The sequence below is a fragment of the Haliotis rubra genome, unplaced genomic scaffold, assembly GCF_003918875.1.
Source record: "Haliotis rubra isolate DU_JTF1 unplaced genomic scaffold, ASM391887v1 Scf296, whole genome shotgun sequence".
In the NCBI taxonomy this organism is placed as follows: domain Eukaryota; kingdom Metazoa; phylum Mollusca; class Gastropoda; order Lepetellida; family Haliotidae; genus Haliotis; species Haliotis rubra.
This window is the reverse complement of record NW_025766964.1, coordinates 628,281-651,992: the sequence shown is the minus strand read 5'-3', so window position 1 is coordinate 651,992 and position 23,712 is coordinate 628,281. Positions and strand designations below refer to the sequence as shown.

Here is a 23,712-nt window from a genome sequence, read left to right as displayed (position 1 = left end):
ATTAATAGCTTAAATTAGCTTTAGTAAATAATGTTAAAATCTTGGAATCTTTCTCAAGCAAATACGTAGTTTGAAACACGACATTTGAATTTTTCATTCAAGTCTCTTTCATTCAGTGAGTTGTTGGATAATTCTGACGTTGTAAACACATCGGCACAATAACAACACTCTAACATTCATTTATGATAATAAATAAATATTTTATCATAATGGCCGATGTAGATTATATATACATCTCCCATGGAACAATATGCAGTGATGAAGTTGACTCTGTTTACATTGATATCATTTACCTACATAAATTCAAAGGAATGCCTAAAATAATAGGGACCTCAAAAGGAAGCCTCGATGTAGCGAATCTTGGGAACGCAGCGCGTGGTCACGTGACCCTCTTTGTGTGCTGGCTTCGCTGAATCGGCGTGTGAGTCAGTGCTCCGTTGGTCTCCACATCTTCGGTTTATTTTGTTGGTTTTCTCCCACATATAGCCACCAAACTCTCCATAGGACTAGGAGAGACTTCCATCTAACCGAAAACCACGCTTTTGGACATGCATACGTGATAAAACCTGCAATTCATATAATTTTTCGGCAGCCTAGCGCTGGGTGACTTAGGCAATGGCGGTGGTTGGCCAGCGACATAACTCTCGACACATGATGTCTTTCCAAGGGGGACCCGCCCAAACCCCCACCCAAGGGGCGATTTTGGCAGCGGCAGTGGCTGTACCATACTATCAAGTGGTTCCTGCCCAAGACGCTCAACCAGACAGACCCATTGGATACGGGGCGTTTGGTGTTGTATGGTAAGTTGGTTGCATTCCATTGTCGAGCTTCTTTGTGTGAAACGTTGACATAAAATCGCCAATTACATACACAATGTAAATGAAACTCTATGTGAAAATGTACTGGCGGGTATGTACAGTCAATATTCGCGTGTCTGTGTATTCGATTGGGGCGAAATATGCTAGTAAAACGCTGTATTTGGCTTCCCGAGTGGGCTGTCGTGGTTCGCCTTTGTTGTGAAATGATGCACTCGATGCTAAGGGCAATGTGGGTTGGCAGATTCATCAACTGTACTGAATCATCATATTTAGTCACTTAACACAGTACTAAGGTCAATTCAGGTACAGTTTTACTCAGATTGTGTTCATAGTTGAAGAAAGTATAACAAATATTTGGGCTAATCTGCCAAACGTGTTCCAACTGAGAAAGTATGTCATGTGGCTAAATATAACTTGCCCTGTGCAGTACATTATCTCCCATTTGCATTCTTCCCCCAACTCAGACGTCTGTCGTGAACTAGGCCCATAATCGTCTTCAGTCCATGCTATACCTTTTATATACACCCGTTCATCCATACTGAATGCATGTCACATTATCTGCACAGTCTGGTTGGTTGGGTTTTTTCACCTTTCTAATAAAAAGGAGAAGAAACAGTGTCAAGTTCCTTTGCACTTTGCTGGTTAAGCGTGAACACAACCCCAAATTGAACTGATCTGCTAGTGACATTATGTAGGGCGATTGTAGTCTGAAACAGCTGATTTGTGAGAAAATCTTATAACTCCCTAAATGTTCACCTGTACAGCTGCAGTCAAAGCATTGTTGTAAATGTGTGATATATTTACAATGAAATGTTCAAACAATAACAGTCAGAATTCAAATAGTGATGATAGCTGCTGTCAAAAGATTTTTGTAAATTTGTGTTATATTTACTATGAAATGTTCAAACAATAACAACAGTCAGAATTCAAACAGCGATAACAGTCGTATCGGCCAGTTTTTCAAACTTCAAGTACATCACGTACATTGTCACAGATTTTTCATCATTGTTGTACATGTGTATTTCTGTAATGAAGATATACACAGTTGACTCAGTTCCCTGTTGTTGATAATTACTGACTCTCTGGTTTGATTGCTGGTATCACCCTTATTCTAGTGATGACTATTTCTTATAGATCTATAATCATTAGTCATCCTTGTGTTTACATGGTGATGCTATCTGTCTTTCATCATGTTCATGCTTGGACAAACCTGACTAATTATGGCAGTAGTATGACGATGGGGACCTGACTTAAGCTGAATATAAGCTGTGTCTTGATGATATTTGTAAATAATCATGTGTATAAAGTTTTAAACAACATTGAAGTCAAGTGGTAAAGTAGAACAGATTTATGGGTCAAGGTAAATTATTAAACCAGACTTCGAGACACCATTAACACTAGTACCCCCTTACCGATTTCATATGACATTTTCAATATGTATTTATTTCTATCCCACCTTGATCTTCATATCAGATTCCGATTAGTCATGTAGCTTATGTGTAACACACATTTTTGGCTAATCCTGTATGAGTGCACACCAGGGGTTTGTCATCGTTGGGATTACTGACAACACCACACCTTTTTTCACTGCAGAGAGACAAACACTGGTGGTTGTGATGATTTAACTTGAATTTCCATAAGCATAAAAATTATGACATACTTGTAAGTAAAACATAAATTAAAGCAAGAATTTATGGATGTCAACTTCTATATTTTGATGGACGACATTTCAGAGTATATTCTTATTCCTTCATCAGATGAATGAAAGGCTATGAAACAGACAGCTATATATGTACATGTACTTGCCTTTATCATGCATCACCTCTTAATGCCGTTCAAAGACTCAAAACATAAATTTATCAAGTATGAACACTCAGAACCTTCATTACTCAAATGATTTTTATGTAGGATCTGACACTTTGCCACTGTATTTTTCAAATCGTTTCTAATATCATGATAAAAAGTAATAAGAATGGATTGGTAATTGAATTTCCTATTTGAAATGATGTTGACATTTGCTTGAGGTTTGTTTTTTTACAAAACATTGATGGCAATTTGGTTTGTAGCATTGCTTTCCCCATTATATTTTATCTGGTGTCAAATGTTCTACCTTTCTCAAGTTTAGTCCTTTTTACGCTTTCAAAAATATTTTAATGTTTTTTCAAGTAATAATTTCCAAAATTTATTTATTAAAAGAAACATTTCACAGGAAACATTCTCAAAGGCTTGAATACTATCAACTAATGTATAACAACTTCTTTAAGTGGTATTCAGAAGCTGGTATAATGAAGAGGGACAGTTTTGATGGATCGACAACTTCTTTATTGCAATGGGTGCGACATGTTATCAAGCAAGTGATACACAATATTATGTAAGGAGAAATATAAACAATGTGTAACAGTATTGTTGCATTGTCCGACAAATAAATCAACTATCTGTTGTGTTCACAACTCTTGGCACACATCGCTGGTATTTCAATTGTAAAGTTGCCTGTTTCATAATGAATAGTCATAGTGTTAATTGTCTATCAAGTCTTCAAATGGTATTGTTTACAAAACAGTTTAGCTTGTGTACACAGTTCCAGTAGACAGTAGTGTACTTGACATGGCTGATTCCATGCTGCTGAATATTCATGTAGATGGGGGCGGTGGGGTAGCCTAGTGGTTAAAGCGTTGGCTCGTCACGCCGAAGACCCGGGTTCGAATCCCCACATGGGTACAATGTATGAAGCCCATTTCTGGTGTCCCCCGTCGTGATGTTGCTGGAATATTGCTAAAAGCGGCGTGAAACCAAACTCAGTCAGTCATGTAGGTGGGGTAGCATAGTGGTTAAAGTGTTCGCTCGTCACGTCGAAGACCCGGGTTCGATTCCCCATGTGGGTACAATGCATGAAACCCATTCCTGGTGTTATTGCTGGAATATTGCTAAAATTGGCATAAAACTAAACTCACTCATGTAGGTGCACCCAGCCAAGCGATTTTGGTGCCAAGGTGACCATAACTCCAATGCCTTAACATAGACTAAGGTAATCTTAGCGCTAAGGTTGTTTTGTACCCAGGTGTTTTACAGCATCTGCAACAGAGGCTTCAGCTTATGTTATGTTGTATATTCACAACTGACAACTCAATTAGCCGGGCTGTTGTGTGTGGGTAGCTTGTATTGAGCACGGAATGACACTTGTCGCGCATCGACTTGCCATGGGGTTGGGTTTGAAGTGTGTTATTTGTCAGTGTACACAAGAATTACCTGTTGACTTCGGGAAGGTCACAGGCAGGTGCACCATGTAAACACATGTTGACTGGTATTACTTTGATTCTTGCGAATATTGAAGGTAGTCTATTTGGCTTGTTTGTTTTCAAAACATATCGTTATGCAAGAGGCAATGTAGAATAATATTTATCATACAGGGCCTTTGTTTGGTTATTGCACAGTGAACTCTGCACTGTATGGTGTTTACAGTGGATTGTAAATAAGTGTGGACCACCAAAACATGTTGATAACAAAACCAACATCCTGTGCAATCAGGGTCTAATTAAATGAAATCACGACAAATCATAGAGACGTACAGATCATGGTCACACTATCCTCAATGTATCTGGCTCTTACAGGAATTGGTGTGTGTGTGTGTGGGTTAGCCTAGTGGTTAAAGTGTTCGCTTGTCACGCCGAAGACCCAGGTTCGATTCCCCACATGGCAACAATGTGTGAAGCCCATTTCTGGTGTCCCTCGCCATGTTGTTGCTGCAATATTGCTAAAAGCGGCGTAAAACTAAACTCACTTGCAGGAGTTATTTAGGTGATTATTCTGCAGTGTGAATTCTTTATCAATTATACATGGACTGGCCATCGTACAAGTATTTTATGTCCAGTTGGCAGGGTTTTGTTCTCCATAGTGAAACACTTCATGCAGCTAATAAGTGATGTCATGAAATGTTTTAGGGTAATCCTGCAAACTGGTCTCAGGTCAGTCTTGAATTATTTTAAATCACTTTTTTGTTTTTCCGAAATTTGATGTATGAACAAGTAAGTTCACAATTATTTTGATGGAATAAACACAAATTTCCAAGTCGCCATTAACAGACCTGAGATCGTGCATGGGGACACACCCCAGTTTTAACATCCTATATGTTCGTCTCACCTTTACCAAGTTAATTCAGTGTTACATGAATCATTTCTTTTTCAAAATCGGACCACTTATTACAACATGTAACACTGACAAGGTGAAAATTTATTCTGGATCTTCAAAACAAAGTGGGGCGATGGGGTAGCCTAGTGGTTAAAGCGTTGGCTCGTCATGCCGAAGACCTGGGTTCGAATCCCCACATGGGTACAATGTGTGAAGCCCATTTCTGGTGTGCCATGTCGTGATGTTGCTGGAATATTGCTAAAAACGTATTTAAGGCCTCCGGCCCACATACAAATACACATTTGTAAATGATATACAATATACAGATAATATACCATATACAGATAATATACAATATACAGATAATATACAATATACAGAATTATACACTACACATAATGGAGAGAAAAAAATGACAATCAATTGTAAAACTTCGTTTAAATTGTTTAACAGTTCATTTCTTAATCTCAGGGGCGGTGGGGTAGCCTAGTGGTTAAAGTGTTGGCTCGTCACGCCGAAGACCCGGGTTCGAATCCCCACATGGGTACAATGTGTGAAGCCCATTTCTGGTGTCCCATGCCGTGATGTTGCTGGAATATTGCTAATAGGGGCATAAAACCAAACTCAGTCAGTCTTAATCTCATACTATGTTTGATAAATACAAATTAAGAATAACAGTATTTCGAGAAGACATTAAGGATTTAAAAGCTAGAGCAGGTGTCTTTGACAAAAACGGGTGCGGAATGTATTTGCTTCTAAGAATGGAGTAGGATGGACAAACTAACAAAGTGGATTTCATTCTCAAATGCAGATTTACACAACAGACAAATTCTCCGGTTCTTTTGTATGGACATTTTCCTGCCTTCGTTTATCATTAAGGTATATCGGTATTCCATACTCATTCACTGTGGAACACTGGAGCAGTATCAGCGTACAATATCTGTGTACTCATAGACCAGGAATTCAGTAGGTGCAGTTAGTGTGGTAGTATATTGATCCTCCGCTGTTGACAATAGAGGTAGGTTACAAGTGCTGATGGTGCGAACACAAGGGTGTGTTGCCGTGCCTGCTGGTGGTAATATGATAGTCATCGTTACTCACACATGTTAATTACAACACTAAATGAATTAGTAATTAGGTGGCAGTCAGCTGTCTCTGTTCATCATCAGTCAGCTTGGATATATGTATGCATACAATACATGCATTTTCACTGAGGTCAGGTGCTATTGACAGGTACTTATATACACTTGGTAAATGGAGTAAACTTTTATACAACTGCTATTGCCCTCTTCAATCCCTAATATATTAGTAGTAATTAGATTTCCGTCCAAACCCACCTTTCATCATTTTGAGTGAGCATAGTTTTATTCCAGCGAATATCACAGCGGGGACACCAGAAATGGGCTTCACTCATTGTACCCATGTGGGGAATCGAACCCATGTCTTTGGTGTGACGAGGGAACGCTTTAACCACTAGGCTATCCCAGCACCCATTTAGATTTATAAGTGAGATAGGGAGGCTTTGTGTTGCTTTTAGCAATATTCCAGCAATATCACAGCAGAGGACACAAGCAATGGGCTTCACACATTGTACCTATAACATTAGGGGAAGAAAATCAACATAATTTCAATTCCCTTGGATTCATTGTAATAAGTAAGAACCCATGTACTGTGGCATTTCAATCCTTCTTTACTTGATAAAGTACACAGTTACATCCAGCCAAACCGTTCTGATTTGTGGGACTCGCATCCATTGACACCAGTGGACATATGCCACTTGAACATTTTCTTACAAGAAACTAAGAAAAAATCCCTCTTTCCCACAATTAAGCAGTCTAATTGTTAAGACACAACAGACAATTTTGATTGGAAATGTTTTGTCTGTACAGAATATCCTGAAGAAATAGTTAAAAATATGTAAGTTTGATAGTAAACTGACATAATGCCCAAGAAAAATTAATTACTGTGTTATGCATGTGAAGATCTCCTACTAGCAATGTGTGAAGCCCTTTTCTGGTGTCCCCTCCGTGATACTGCTGGAATATTGCTAAAAGTGGCGTAAAACTAAACTCACTCACTCACTCCTACTAGCATATCTTTTTGCCAGTGCTATAATTTAACATCAAGAAAATAGCTGGTTGTCAATGAGATGTCGATATACTGTCACAGTCATATGTCAAAGTTCAAATGGTCTCTTATACCTAATCTTTAAATTATTAGCTGTTTTCAATGTTTTTTAGCATTATTGACAACACTCCAAGCAGTTTCATGACTCCTTTGAAGTATAAGATGTTCAATCTGATGACATGATTAAAGAGCTAATGCATTAATATATACTTTGTCACACTAAGATGGGCAATAAGAACCCGTTCTGACCTTAATACAATTATAGATATGTAATAATTTCACAAATTAGTTCAGGATTGGCTAATCTGCAAACTGAACTTAATTTGCCATGAGAACCGTGAAGCTATTCTGCCTAGTGTTGGGTTTATTGGCCTTGTTTGAGCAACTGCGTGTACACAGTTGACCATGTGACTCTGTCTAATAGGTTGGGCAGCCTGATAAACACATCCCTTAATGACCTGCTTGAAGCATCATCGATGAGAGTTGGTGGTATTCCTGTGATGGCTGGGGTTGTACCGGGAGCTTGTTTTGTCATGGTCCGTCAGCAGGCAGTGTTGTGCGTCAACAGAACACGTCAGACCTCTGCGGCTGCAGGTTAAGAACTGAAGAGGGTCGACATTGATCTTTTCACTTTGTTCATAGTTCGGCAGTGCAACTTATGTTTTCTGATTGAACTCTTAAGTTGAAAGAATCCCCTCTTTCCCATCCTGACCTGCTTTAATTTATCCATAAACAGGAATCGTTTTGCATTTGTTCGCTTTTGTGTATGTTTTATCTTAATTAAAGCCATCTTTTGAAACATTACACATTACACCTTAAACGTAATATTTGCTTGGCCTGGCTGTGATGTGCTGAAACAATGGGAATGAAGTCAGGTCACTTGATAAAAGTGAGTGGGTAGTCTGGTGGTTAAGATGGGGTGTTGTTGGTTGATTGACGACGTAGGCAAGCAAGTTGATTACAGCAGTTTATGGCCTCCTCACTTGATTGCTTCTTTAAGCACTGTTACATATCATTCTGTTTTGTGAATTTGAGAGAGATTAAGAGTGATACAGCTCATTTTAAACTTGGTATTGGAGTTTGAGATATTGTATTTCAAGTTCTGGGTTGAGAAATAGATAGCATCATCATGTTCAAATAGGTTCTATTTTGGAAATTGGGCTTAGATCTACAAGACTGATGTGAGAAATATTCGTGAAGTTAGGGAGTGTTTTTGTGTCTGTGGCTTTAATGTGTGAACAGTGATCACCACAGATATGAGATATGGGGTGAGATTTTTGTCGAAGGCTCATCTCCACTCACTCATTGACTCAAGCACCCTATCTTGTGCCTGCATATTTACCTACGTCCTTGGACCGCCTCCGTGGTGTAGTGGTTAGAGCGTCCGCCCGGAGAGCAGAAGGTCGCGGGTTCGATCCCCGACCGTGTCATAGCAAAGACGTAAAAATATGGTACTTGTTTGTCCCTGCCTGGCTCTCGACATAATGGGTACAACAAGGGCTGGTCGGCTCGGAGTCAGTATAAGGTGTCTGAGTGGGGTATTCATGTTTCATTGCGGAATGGTATCTCAGTGGGCTAGCACTATAAAACCAGCTTAAGTCTGGGCTAGTAAAAGCAGTCGCACATACACATACACACTCATGCACGTCGTCATATGAGCGAAATATTCTCAAGCACGATGTTAAACCCAATTTCACCTCACCTCACCTACGTCCGTGCCTTGACATTATACCGCAAAGGTAACATGTTTACTGCAAAGTTCAGCCAGTATATAATGAACAATGTCATCACTCAACTTGATTGTACATTTGTTTGAATGTGTAGATCATATACTTTATGTTGGTTTGGTTTGCTGTTAAACGCTGCACAGTTATATGGTGACTGTCAGACAATCCAGTGATCAACAGCATGAGTATTGATCTATTCCATTGGGATACGATGACATGTGTCAACCTTGTCAGCGAGCCTGACTACCAGATCCCGTTAGTTGCCTCTTATGAAAAGCATGGGTTGAAGACCAATTGTAGTCTGGATTTTCATGAGTAGAGACAAGCATGGGTTACTGAAGATTGATGGGTAACCATGGTAACCTATTTTGATCTACATTAATTTATTTGTCAGTAAATGTCCAAATACTTTATGCTGAATGCAGCAGATTCATATATAATATGTTTTGAGATAATTTGATGACAGAAATATGAGATAGTTTTTGAACAGCTGTCAGCTGAACAAACTTGAGTAGATGAGTAGAAGTAAGTATGGTGTATGAAATTCAAGACACTTTATTCGATTGGGCTTGGTCTTAAACATGATCCATATCGATATCAGTCTGGTATTTTTTGTATAAAGCTAGAGGAATAATGAGCTATATAATAGTATAGGTCAGAGAAGATTACACAAAATCAAGTACAATTATAACAGATTGACCAACCTTTTGAGAATTCTTCAAGTAATTTCTCATACACAGTGATTCATATCATGATGTATAAGGCTTTTAAGGGTGAAAATATATTTTTGATAGGAAGTTAAAAAGATTTCAATGGGTTGGCACGTCATCATATCCCAGTTCCGTAGATCGGTGTTCATGCTGTTGATCCTAGGACTGTCTGGTCCAGACTTGATTATTTACATAAAACTAAACTCACTCATATTTATTTAAGAGTAACAAGGTTTGTAAAAGAATGATCACATTACGTTTTGACCACGTAAAACTGAATGACATCGGAGGTAAGACTCAGTGATTAGTGGTATATGTGTTGCATATACTACTCACACTTTGCTAAGAATCACAAAAATTCACAACTTTACTTAAACGTAGATTTATAGTTTGAAATTGTATCCATTTAAAATTGGATAAATAATGATATGGTAACCCCTTTTCACAACCACATAACACGTCATGAAGGCATAACTGAAAGTGACAAATGTATAGGAGGAAATGGCACACATTACAAGCCAAGGATGAAGTAATTTCCTCTGTTCTATTCTGGTATACGGTGACCTTTAAGACGATAATTGTCTGTGTCACTGAATCACCGCAATGAGCAAAAACCACTTGTCTTGTTTGAGTTGTACAGGAAGGATTAGTGAAAGCTTGTATTGAAGAATCACAGTGACAATTGTTAAGGATTATGATAGTTAAGGCCAAATAAACATAATGTTGTGGTTCTGATTAAAGTAAAGTATTAAGTAATAACACATTTATCAATGAGTGATTGTTTATTCAATGACTCTTGCGGCCATCATGTCGACCTTCTCTATGAGAATGGCCGATGGCCGTTGGTGCCAGGAAATAACAATGGTATCTGAATCTTATTCTATTCATACTATTTTAAAATATTGGACCACCACCAGAATTCAAGTGTCGGTATGTATTCGGAACCACAACAGTTTTTTAGGCCTAAGACTAAATCTGATATGTATTCTGAATTAATTAAATCTTTGATTTAGATGATACAATGTATGTGTTAATAAACAGAAATCTATATAGATGTTTATTAGAAGCAGACTTTTGGCCTGAGGCAAGTGTCGTTAAAATCTCTTAATGTATTGAAACATTTCCTATGTCTTCCTGTTACATCTTTGTAGAGGTGACGACACTGACAAGATGACCAAAATAGAGGAAGAGTTTAGCCTAATTGACTTAAATCAAATGTTGAAATTCAATGTTAGAATGCTTCAGAATTTAGGAAACCAAGAATGTTAAAAGAAATCCCAAATTTGAACAAAATAATTCCCATGAAATCGCTGCCAAGAGCTTTGAATTTTGAATCACAGATAAATCCCTAAATGAACAGTTATAAGAACCTATCACACATGTACATTCCTGTCTGGTGTTTATTGACATTCTTTTTAATTGTTTATTGACATTCTGTTTAATTGTTTATTGATGTCAAGGTTATGATGAACTCGGTGGTAAGGACTGTTTGACATGGATACTTGCCATTGTATTTAATCAGCTAAAATGGGGGTATTTCTAATTAATTTAAATAATGAATGTTACCCAATACTTATCACATGTGTAATTAACAACAAATTAGGATGTGCTTTGTAATTGTAGGCCTAGATTTAAATGCCATGTTTCTCTATATGACATACTGACATAAATGGTACATTAAAGGTTGACTAATTGCACACAGCTTGTAGGACAGAATTGCTGTAGTAGCTCCAGATGACATGTGATGTTGCACAATGAAGCAGCCCTGAGGCATGTATGAAGAATCAATGAAATCTGTAGACTAGGGCCAGCTTGGTGGCACGTAAACAGTGCAGCTGAACCCTGCTCCCAGATCAGGCCAGTCACAGCAGAGATGGAGGAGCGTATTGAAACCCTTGCTTGTACCAGTACATTCCACATCTCCTACCTATGCCTGCTTCTCATCTCCCACTCATCTCCCATACCTTGCATTAAGCGGTGCCTTCCCTCTCGTCTACCTGTGCTTTTTCTCTCATCTACCTGCACCTTCCCTTTCGTCTACCTGTGCCTTCAACCTCTTGTCCTTTCCTCTCGTCTACCTGTGCCTTTCCTCTCATCTACCTGCACCTTCCCTTTCGTCTACCTGCGCCTTCAACCTCTTGTGCCTTTCTTCTCGTCTACCTGTGCCTTTCCTCTCGTCTACCTGTGCCTTCAACCTCTTGTGCCTTTCTTCTCATCTACCTGTACCTTTCCTGTTTTCTACCTGTACCTTTCTTGTCATCTACCTGTCTTCTCTCTCATCTACCTGTGTCTTCCCTCTCATCTACCTGTGCCTTCCCTCTCATCTACCTGTGCCTTCCCTCGCATGCCTTTCCTGTTGTCTATCAATGCCTTCTCCCATGCCTTCCCACTCGTCTACCTGTGCCTTCCCTCGCATGCCTTTCCTGTTGTCTATCAATGCCTTCTCCCGTGCCTTCCCACTCACCTACCTGTGCCTTCCCCAGTTTTAGCTCGTGCCGACATTCTCATCTACCTGCCCCATACCTACCGGTCTGTCTAGACACCCCCTGGATATGCCTTACCCGATCCTCTTATCTGAATCTTGTCTAAGTCCCCCATTATCGTGATTATGTCTCCGTCCCAACTCAAGCTTTCACAGCCACCCTCGGCTCTCAAAGCACCACCGCCTTAATTTGGTCATTTCTTCTCCAGTCTCAAGTTAGTTCTCACATCTACTCAATTCATCACACCTTATCTTATAGCAGTCATCAATATCTACTCAGGTGTTTTCCTCCGATGCTATTCCTGGTCATAAGTGCAACAAAAAATATCAAACACGACGTGACCTAAATACAAAATATTCATAAATGATGCCCTATTTCCTCTCCATCAATCACCACCGCCCTCCGTGACCCCTATCCCTGTAGCAGGTGTGTACCCTGTATATATATCCCACCTTGTACATATCCCTGTAGCAGGTGTGTACCCTCTACAGATATCCCCACCTTGTACATATCCCTGTAGCAGGTGTGTACCCTGTATATATATCCCACCTTGTACATATCCCTGTAGCAGTTGTGTACCCTGTATAGATATCCCCACCTTGTACATATCCCTGTAGCAGGTGTGTACCCTGTATAGATATCCCACCTTGTACATATCCCTGTAGCAGGTGTGTACCCTCTATAGATATCCCACCTTGTACATATCCTGTAGCAGGTGTTTACCCTGATATCCCACCTTGTACATATCCCTGTAGCAGGTGTTTACCCTCTACAGATATCCCCACCTTGTACATATCCCTGTAGCAGGTGTGTACCCTGTATAGATATCCCACCTTGTACATATCCCTGTAGCAGGTGTGTACCCTCTATAGATATCCCACCTTGTACATATCCCTGTAGCAGGTGTTTACCCTCTACAGATATCCCCACCTTGTACATATCCCTGTAGCAGGTGTGTACCCTCTATAGATATCCCACCTTGTACATATCCCTGTAGCAGGTGTTTACCCTCTACAGATATCCCCACCTTGTACATATCCCTGTGGCAGGTGTGTACCCTCTACAGATATCTCCACCTTGTACATATCCCTGTAGCAGGTGTGTACCCTGTACAGATATCCCACCTTGTACATATCCCTGTAGCAGGTGTTTACCCTCTACAGATATCCCCACCTTGTACATATCCCTGTGGCAGGTGTGTACGCTCTACAGATATCCCCACCTTGTACATATCCCTGTAGCAGGTGTGTACCCTCTACAGATATCCCACCTTGTACATATCCCTGTAGCAGGTGTTTACCCTCTACAGATATCCCCACCTTGTACATATCCCTGTGGCAGGTGTTTACCCTCTACAGATATCCCCACCTTGTACATATCACTGTAGCAGGTGTGTACCCTCTACAGATATCCCCACCTTGTACATATCCCTGTAGCAGGTGTGTACCCTGTATAGATATTCCCACCTTGTACATATCCCTGTAGCCGGTGTGTACCCTCTACAGATATCCCCACCTTGTACATATCCCTGTAGCAGGTGTGTACCCTCTACAGATATCCCCACCTTGTACATATCCCTGTAGCAGGTGTGTACCCTCTACAGATATCCCCACCTTGTACATATCCCTGTAGCAGGTGTGTACCCTGTACAGATATCCCACCTTGTACATATCCCTGTAGCAGGTGTGTGTAATGCTCTACAGATATCCCCACCTTGTAATGTATCCCTGTAGCAGGTGTGTACCCTCTATAGATATCCCACCTTGTACATATCCCTGTAGCAGGTGTGTACCCTCTACAGATATCCCCACCTTGTACATATCCCTGTAGCAGGTGTGTACCCTCTACAGATATCCCACCTTGTACATATCCCTGTAGCAGGTGTGTACCCTCTACAGATATCCCCACCTTGTACATATCCCTGTAGCAGGTGTGTACCCTCTACAGATATCCCCACCTTGTACATATCCCTGTAGCAGGTGTGTACCCTCTCTACAGATATCCCACCTTGTACATATCCCTGTAGCAGGTGTGTACCCTGTACAGATATCCCCACCTTGTACGTATCCCTGTAGCAGGTGTGTACCCTCTATAGATATCCCACCTTGTACATATCCCTGTAGCAGGTGTGTACCCTCTACAGATATCCCAACTTGTACATATCCCTGTAGCAGGTGTGTACCCTCTACAGATATCCCACCTTGTACATATCCCTGTAGCAGGTGTGTACCCTGTATAGATATCCCACCTTGTACATATCCCTGTAGCAGGTGTGTACCCTCTACAGATATCCCACCTTGTACATATCCCTGTGGCAGGTGTGTACCCTGTACAGATATCCCACCTTGTACATATCCCTGTAGCAGGTGTGTACCCTGTATAGATATCCCACCTTGTACATATCCCTGTAGCAGGTGTGTACCCTGTACAGATATCCCACCTTGTACATATCCCTGTAGCAAGTGTGTACCCTCTACAGATATCCCACCTTGTACATATCCCTGTAGCAAGTGTGTACCCTCTACAGATATCCCACCTTGTACATATCCCTGTAGCAGGTGTGTACCCTCTACAGATATCCCACCTTGTACATATCCCTGTAGCAGGTGTGTACCCTGTACAGATATCCCACCTTGTACATATCCCTGTAGCAGGTGTGTACCCTCTACAGATATCCCCACCTTGTACCAGCTGGGTTACTAGTGACATTAGGACTACCAGCTCATGGGAGAACATGTTCAGCCTTGAACAGACATGTATACAATGTTGTACACGGGTCATTGTTCCTGCTAATGTCTGTGCTATAAGTATTATATATCCAGCCTGCTGGGGCAGTGTGTTATCATTGTGTGTTCAAATGTAAATTAGTGTTTTCCGATACCTGTTAGCCACTGAGGTCATAACTGCTTAAACTACAATGAAATTAGTCTGACGCCAAACCATTTGGGTGATGTCTTGGGCTTATTGAGGAAATTCCCGGATGTTAGACATGAAGTATTGAGACTGGTGTTCTGTTCATATGTAGGGCCATTGTTTTAGGTATATCTGACACCTTCCAAGCGTTTGCTCGTCAACCCGCGAAGATCCGGGGTAGAATAGGTCTTCAGCAACCCATGCTTGCCACAAAAGGCGGCTGCTTGTCGTAAGAGGCGACTAACGGGATCGGGTGGTCAGGCTCACTGACTTTGTTGACACATGTTATCGATTCCCAATTGCGCAGATTGATGCTCATGCTGTTGATCACTGGTCCAGATTATTTACAGACCGCCGCCATACAGCTGGAATATTGCTGAGTGCGGTATAAAACTAAACTCACTCACTCACTCATGTTTGTTGTCTTGCCGAAGACCTTGGTTTGATTCCCACATAGGTACAATGTGTGAAGCCCATTTTTGGTGTCTACCGCCGTGATATTGCTGGAATATTGCTATAAGCGGGGTAAAACTACATTCACTCACTCACTTTCACACCTTTTGTAGAGAGATGACACAATATCTATGCATATTTGTCAAACAGATGGAAGTGTGTAACATTTAAATGTTTCAACTTAAGCAATTCCACGACTTTTGCTATTTTAATTCCAAGCTATTAACAATAAAGTATTCATGAATTAATGTTCATATTCATTACTATTTATCTGTAAAACGCATCGTATTCACCTCATTGCGTGGAGAAGGAGATGTGTATCTCAGTTAAATGTTATCATGGCTATTGAGAAGTCTATATGGTTCTTTCTTCATGCTTAACAACCTACATTGTTGTTTAACACTGCACGCAGTAATATTCCAGCTATAAGATGCTGCTTGTAAAATATTTTGCAAAATGCTTTTTCTTTATCAATAATTAGAAATAATTACTGTAAATTAATCCAACATTTTTGTGTGTTCAAAACAATAATCCCAGTAATAAAGCTCCAATGTTGTGGCCAGATATGGATTTAGACATCTATTGTATCGATATCTCCCTAGCCTGGCCATCTTGACAGAGATATAATTGACAGATATTAAATCCAGCAGTTTCTGAGCACTCATCATAATGTGCCTAACCTTTCAAGCAATTCCCAGAGAGATGCTCTGTGAGTTTAAGGGTACGCTTTGTTATCATCTTTCCCAACCTAGACATAGCATTTCCTTTTCTTTATCTCGCAAGGGATCATGGGAATTTACCCATAACTATCCATTATGATTTCCACAGATCTATACATTCTTCAGGGCCACTCAGCCTGAACTGTTGGCCCCGACTCTGTATACACTGTAAACATTTGTGAGACTGATTTGAACACAACTGTCATGAATGTATTCATCCATATTGAACTGTGTTCATTCAGCGTCACCAGCCCAGAACATGTATTTATCATGTGTGTCCGATGAGTGAACTAGTGATGATCTGCGGCCACTGGGCTATGAGTTCATTACAAGGTCACAGCTGACAACACTGAGATGGAACCCTGGTCAATAATGAAATCAGGCTGTAAGGACCATCTAGGCTGTTGCCAGTCTCTCCCAGCAACAATAATCCATCTGGATGCACATTAGTTCCTCAGGCAACTGTGTACCTGGGCTCCTAGTCTCCAGAAACAATGTTATGTACATGTGCAAACTTGGTCTCATTTGTTGTGAAGATCATATAATGCTGAATCGTTAAGTTTAAACTCCACTCAACCTGAAACAACCTTCCTTTACAGGGATCTTTTCTGTTAACCGTTGCATATTAAGTCATTTGTTGCATATTAAGTCATTTGTTGATTAAAAAGCAATTTCCTTAGGGGGAAACATTGAACACTGATCTTTGGGGGTTGTCACATGATAAAGAAAGCCATCAACTGGTAATAGTTTTATTTGTAATATTTCTTTAAGGAAAGGTTGCTGTGGCGATAGTTGTTGATCGTGGATGGTTTAATTTGTAATATTTCTTTAAGAAAAGGTTGCTATGATGATCATTGTTGATCGTGGACCGGTTTAATTTGTAATATTTCTTTAAGAAAAGGTTGCTATGACGATCCTTGTTTATCCTTGTTTATCGTTGACAGTTTAATTTGTAATATTTCTTTAAGAAAAGGTTGCTATGACGATAGTTGTGGACCGGTTTAATTTGTAATATTTCTTTGAGAAAAGGTTGCTATGACGATCCTTGTTGATCGTGGACCAGTTTAATTTGTAATATTTCTTTAAGAAAAGGTTGCTATGACAATCCTTGTTGATCGTGGACCGGTTTAATTTGTAATATTTCTTTAAGAAAAGGTTGCTATGACGATCCTTGTTGATCGTGGACAGTTTAATTTGTAATATTTCTTTAAGAAGAGGTTGCTATGACGATCCATGTTGATCATGGAACTAGTGCCAGCAACTAGAATCAGCTGGGGTACAATGAACTACATGCGACCTTCAGAGTCAATTTGTGTCAGGCTGATAACTCAGTTGAACAGATGCATTAATTACAAGCCTTCTGGGACCCAATTGGATTGTGCTGCTGTCAGCTTGTGGTTACAACCAACTTGTGATTGACTTGACTCTTGACTCCTGAATAATGTAAGCCATGGTTAGTATTGATACAAGAGGGAAACATGATGGTATGTGCAGGTACGTCACTCTGGATGACAGTGGATCATGTCACTGGATGATGCTTAGCCTTGCTCCAAGGCTGTACTGAATGACAAGCCCGTGGATGCCTGTTAATTCTATCCTAAAGGAGGCAAGTCTAGATAAGTGGATGGCAGTCTGTTATTTATATTTCTAGAATTTTTTATTTAAATGATTAATGATTACCTTAGAGACTTGTGTAAGTCTAGCTGATGCTCTGTGTTACAAGCTGCAACATGTAATGTGATGGTCTGCTTGTATCCTATACTAGCGCTTAGTCTATGTAATATATGTAAGTTTGTAATTTTGAAAAGAGGTGTAGGGGGTGTCTGCCTGTGTTTGGAACCAAAGGGGTGTCCACTCTCCTGGTGTTTGGAACAAAAGGGGTGTCCTCTCTCCTGGTGTTTGGAACAAAAGGGGTGTCCACTCTCCTGGTGTTTGGAACAAAAGGGGTGTCCACTCTCCTGGTGTTTGGGAACAAAAGGGGTGTCCACTCTCCTGGTGTTTGGAACAAAGGGGTGTCCACTCTCCTGGTGTTTGGGAACAAAGGGGTGTCCACTCTCCTGGTGTTGGGAACAAAAGGGGTGTCCACCCTCCTGGTGTTTGGAACAAAAGGGGTGTCCTCTCTCCTGGTGTTTGGAACAAAAGGGGTGTCCACCCTCCTGGTGTTTGGAACAAAAGGGGTGTCCACTCTCCTGGTGTTTGGAACAAAAGGGGTGTCCACTCTTCTGGTGTTAGGAACAAAAGGGGTGTCCTCTCTCCTGGTGTTTGGAACAAAAGGGGTGTCCACTCTTCTGGTGTTTGGAACAAAAGGGGTGTCCACTCTTCTGGTGTTTGGAACAAAAGGGGTGTCCACTCTTCTGGTGTTTGGAACAAAAGGGGTGTCCTCTCTCCTGGTGTTTTGGAACAAAGGGGTGTCCACTCTTCTGGTGTTTGGAACAAAAGGGTGTCCACTCTCCTGGTGTTTGGAACAAAAGGGTGTCCACTCTTCTGGTGTTTGGAACAAAAGGGGTGTCCACTCTTCTGGTGTTAGGAACAAAAGGGGTGTCCTCTCTCCTGGTGTTTGGAACAAAAGGGGTGTCCACTCTCCTGGTGTTTGGAACAAAAGGGGTGTCCACTCTTCTGGTGTTTGGAACAAAAGGGGTGTCCACTCTTCTGGTGTTTGGAACAAAAGGGGTGTCCTCTCTCCTGGTGTTTGGAACAAAAGGGGTGTCCACTCTTCTGGTGTTTGGAACAAAAGGGGTGTCCACTCTTCTGGTGTTAGGAACAAAAGGGGTGTCCACTCTTCTGGTGTTAGGAACAAAAGGGGTGTCCACTCTTCTGGTGTTAGGAACAAAAGGGGTGTCCTCTCTCCTGGTGTTTGGAACAAAAGGGGTGTCCACTCTTCTGGTGTTTGGAACAAAAGGGTGTCCTCTCTCCTGGTGTTTGGAACAAAGGGGTGTCCACTCTCCTGGTGTTTGGAACAAAAGGGGTGTCCTCTCTCCTGGTGTTTAGAACAAAAGGGGTGTCCACTCTTCTGGTGTTTGGAACAAAAGGGGTGTCCTCTCTCCTGGTGTTTGGAACAAAAGGGGTGTCCACTCTTCTGGTGTTTGGAACAAAAGGGGTGTCCACTCTTCTGGTGTTTGGAACAAAAGGGGTGTCCACTCTTCTGGTGTTTGGAACAAAAGGGGTGTCCTCTCTCCTAGTGTTGGGAACAAAAGGAGCAAGTGTCTGACTTCAACTGTGCATGATGATCTGTCCATGCAGATAGGTATCAGGATATGGATTCAGTTGCCATAGTGACCACCTGTCCTGTTTCAGTGTGACCAGGATGAGGACTCTGGAATATATAATATTCTGCCCCGGAAACTCTGCAGAGATAAATGGCTGAGAGTGAAGGAATCGTTGCCCATAGCGCAAGTGTTGAACTGATAACACCTATAGCCTCTAAGTTATTTTCGCTGAATTGACATTAATAACTCAGAGTTACTTTATAACGTTGAGTGTTTTATGAGCGAACCTCCCACATTTATTTGCTATGCCACAAGTTAGAATTTATTGGCCAGTTCTACTGCCACTGTGGCAGTAATGCTGAGTCTCTTTGACAATATGGTGTGGTAGTTGTCCTCCATTGGGACATCTGTACAGCACATGTTTGTGTGAAGGATTAACTGAATATATAGAGGATATTATATGAGTGCCCATGTCATACTATGTTTACGACACGAGTGCCTAAATGTTGGTATTTCTCCGAAGGAGAGCGGTGGATATACCGTTATTTAAGCACGAGTGTCGTAAACATAGTATGATATGGGCACGAATATAATATTCTGTTTATTACCGAAGTCGTCAAATTGAGGAAATTAAACCCAAATCTACTTTCAAACATAGGCTGTCTACCCGTCGTCACTGCATGTAGAACTTCACAGAAGAAACGTGACATCATAGCATTGTTCATGACGTCACGTCACCATGACAATGAGATATTTTGCCCTAGGGCATCGTATGAAAAATATGAACCCCAATATTTTCGCCTTCGTAGGTATTAAATGTACATACTGCATGGCATTTGTTATGTGAATATCCAAATGAAGGTATTAGAATCATAGCCTGTCTCACAGTCCCTGAACCACATTATTTTCCCTACAACCAAGCCCTCCCTGAAGTGGTAAGACTCTAAATGAAGCAAGTCTAGATTTCTCCAGGTTCTGAATCAATTCCTTTTATATCAACTAGGAAATTAAATGTTGAAAATCGAATCAAGCTGTTTGAAAACACATTTTCTCTAAATCATTCCATTGTTAACTGACCAATTCATAGCCAAAATTTTGTAAAGATAAATAGTAATGAACTTCCTGCATATGGATCTTTTCTGAATTTCTTTTTGAGTTTGACATGCATGCTATCTTTCAAAAATCATTTTAAGAACAGGTGGGGTACATCATGAGTGTCAGAAATCTATCCTAATCCATATGTAATGTCCAGCGTGGAGCATTATCATTTGTAGACATTCTGAATTATCCGTAATAGCCAGTCCGGTGTATAATCTCCAGCAAGCCATCCCTCTTTCCAACCCAGCCTGCCAGAGTATATACCCCATTAACGAGTTTGAATAGCTCCCCCTAGGAGCAGGTTGAGACACGTTTCCACCTACACCAGCTGTCAGTGGCAACACGGTTCACCTGTCTCCACTCTGTGGCCGATCCCAGACCTAGTGAGGTATTATTGACTCGAGGAGGCATGGGGTCAGCCCTTTGTTACCCCTGAAAGCCGAGGCATGGCCAGGGGTAGGAGGCGAAAGGTCAAGTGTTGACGGTTTGCTTCTATTGCTGTCCACATTGTCCTGGGCATGGCTATATCTGGTATCCGTCCCTGCAGTTACAACTTCGGCTAGAACTGACTGAACTTTAAATCAAGTTCAGGAAATCATGTGGTTTTGAGAATCTCACATTTTCACACTCTGGATTAATTAATCCTATTAAGAGATGCTTAATGAAATATTTGAATATATTAATACTCTGGTCATACTTCATAGCGTATAATCACCCTGCACACTCTGTAATACATGTTTGTATTGCAAACTGTCTGTATTACATAATGTTTGTATTACATACTCTGTGTTACATACTCCGTATTGCATACTCTATGTTACATACTCCATATTACATACTCTGTTGCATACAATCCTCATATCCTGTCCACAACTGTCATTTTCCTTAGTCTCATTGTGTATGCTTTGTGCTCATCACATACGCAGGGAAAGAAACCTTTCGAATTTTCCCACTAGATTACAGGACCAGTGAGTGGACAATAATTAGTGGTCCTGTCTGTTCTTCACTGGTCCAAAGTAACATTCATAGATTTATTTTTAAAATTTCACTGTCCACCAGGACCACTGCAAGCTTATCATCTAGTGGTCCTGATGATTTTTTACTAGCCAGTGACAACAGGACCAGCGTAAATTTCGCACCCTGTCATATGCTGTGGTTGTACTGCATACTCAGGGCTCGATTTAAGAGACGTTAACATACTTGCACCAGGTGCAACCTAAGGTAAAAACCTAGTTGCACCAGCCAAATTCCAACTGCACTGCTTTTATTGCAATATGTAATAAATGAAATATGCTATTAAATTATTCAAAGTTTAGAAGAAAAATGAGCTGACATAATTATGCTTGTAATGTTAGATTTATTGTTGATATATTTCTCAAAAATTGACTTGCACCTGGTGCAAGTTAGACAAATAACTAGGTTGCATTTGTAATATTGGGTTGCACCAGTGCAAGTTACAAAGCACTAAATCAAGCCCTGATACTGTTAGTCAGCACCTGTGGCATAAAGGCTGCACACAACTATACATGATCACAATTTCTCAGTCCTCATCCCTACAACATCGATGTGCTTCATCCATGTCAGCGTCACATCTTGCAGCAGCAGCAACAGCCACTAGAACATCTTGAAGACCACCATTTTTTGTCCACTTATTGATTCTTATAAAATTTTGATGGCTCTATGAATAATGAAAATGGTTCTTGGTTCAGTAGATGCAGCTATCACAGATGCATATCTCTTTTTCCTATGTCTTCGTACAGTTAACATTCCAGATTTAGCTTTCACATTGCTGAAACAGAATATCTTTGTTAAAATAGTTATAGCATTTAACTTAAGTTTGAATCAGATCAATTCCTGCACTTTAATCAGCAAATGCAAATCTATAACCCTGTAATTTGACCATCATTGCAAATAACTTGTAGAGAAAGCAACACTGCAATATATTTTGGGAGGATATATTTCCTTGATAATATACACACTAAACATTTTGGTGTGTAATTCAAAATATTGCCGATGTGACGAAAAACTTAAACTCACTCACTGTAATTCAAAGCCAAACAAAATTAACTTGCCAGCTGCTGAGTTTGTAACAAGCAAAAAAATATGGTATTAATAAACATATTGTCAGGGAACAACATGGGGAAATATTAGAAATAATCACCGTGTGGTGGGTACGTCTCGCATCTATTTCCAGAAGTGTTTTTGTGTGGCTGTAGAGCTATGTACTATTAGCATGACTCATGCAGCCGCGGCCGCAGACGGTGAAGTGGATGAAGAAGCCCATGCAGGGGGATACCACAACTGCCGGAGGGAACGGCATAGTGATAACAGATGGCAGCTACTAGACTAATGCTTAGTCTCTGAATAAAAAAATTTTGATCGTAACAGATAAACCCATTTATATTGAAAAGAAGTCCCAGGGACCAGAGATTCAGAACCTGGAGAAATCTAGACTTGCTTCATTTAGGGCTTTAGCATTGCATGGAGGGCTAGGCAGTAGGGGAAATAATATGGTTTAGGGACTGTGAGACAGACTAGACAGCTACCTACATACCCAGCTGCTGCTGTACACAGGGAGGTTATTGCCAGGACGCCACTTCCTTACATTGCAGCACACTTGCAAAACATGAACAGATTCACTGCAACTACATGTGTGGACATCTTGCTAAAACCATGAAGTTGCAGATAGTGACTTGTCCAGTTGGAGAAATTTTTGTTTGAAAAATCTGTTTTCTGGTTTTCTTTTCTTTATGCAGTGTTTCAATAGCTATGACACACAGAGTTGCTATTTTGCTGGTGATGCTAAAGAAGCAGTCTCTCACTCATTCTTGATAAAAAGACCTTGTTACATAAGAAAAACGGCGTGGTAAAACTGAACTCACTCACTGTTACATAAGATGCTGAGTTTGCACTTTTTAAAGGAGCTGGTGTCCTTTGTTTATACTGGAAGTGGTTTGTGTGGGTCAGCCTTGAACACTTTGTAAGTGGTATGCATATGCTCTTTCAAACAGAATTGCCTAACTTGCACTCTTGGATTCCATGGGCATTCCAAAAGTGAATGAGATGTTCCCTTTAAGTTATGTCTTCACATTTTGTCTCGAGTACTTAGGGCTTGATTTAGTGCTTTGTTACTTGCACTGGTGCAATCCAATATTACAAAGTGCAACGTAGTTATTAGTCAATTTTTGAGTGGGTAAACTTCTAAATAAAACATCTAAAAAATAATCCAATAGCATATTTCATTTATTACATAATGCCATAAAAGCAGTGCAGCTGGAATTTGGCTGGTGAGACTAGGTTTTTATCTTAGGTTTACCTGGTGCAAGTAGGTTA

At 40.5% G+C, this 23,712-nt stretch overlaps 1 protein-coding gene and 1 long non-coding RNA gene across 2 annotated transcripts in view; one reads left to right on the top strand and one right to left on the bottom strand.

Annotated features, from left to right (window-relative positions):
- The first annotated feature begins 406 nt into the window (after positions 1–406).
- The window catches only part of LOC124282224 (serine/threonine-protein kinase NLK-like), a 66,790-nt gene continuing 43,484 nt past the window's right edge, over positions 407–23,712 (top strand). The window contains exon 1 of the mRNA XM_046718181.1: positions 407–800. Coding sequence (XP_046574137.1) covers positions 616–800 — 185 coding nt within the window. The 5' untranslated portion in view covers positions 407–615. The remainder of the gene's footprint in view (positions 801–23,712) is intronic.
- Positions 7,007–23,427, bottom strand: LOC124282225. Its single transcript, XR_006900101.1, has 3 exons — positions 23,026–23,427; positions 21,102–21,104; positions 7,007–7,027 (listed from the first exon to the last, which is right to left on the bottom strand). It is a non-coding gene; the product is annotated as an uncharacterized LOC124282225 (long non-coding RNA).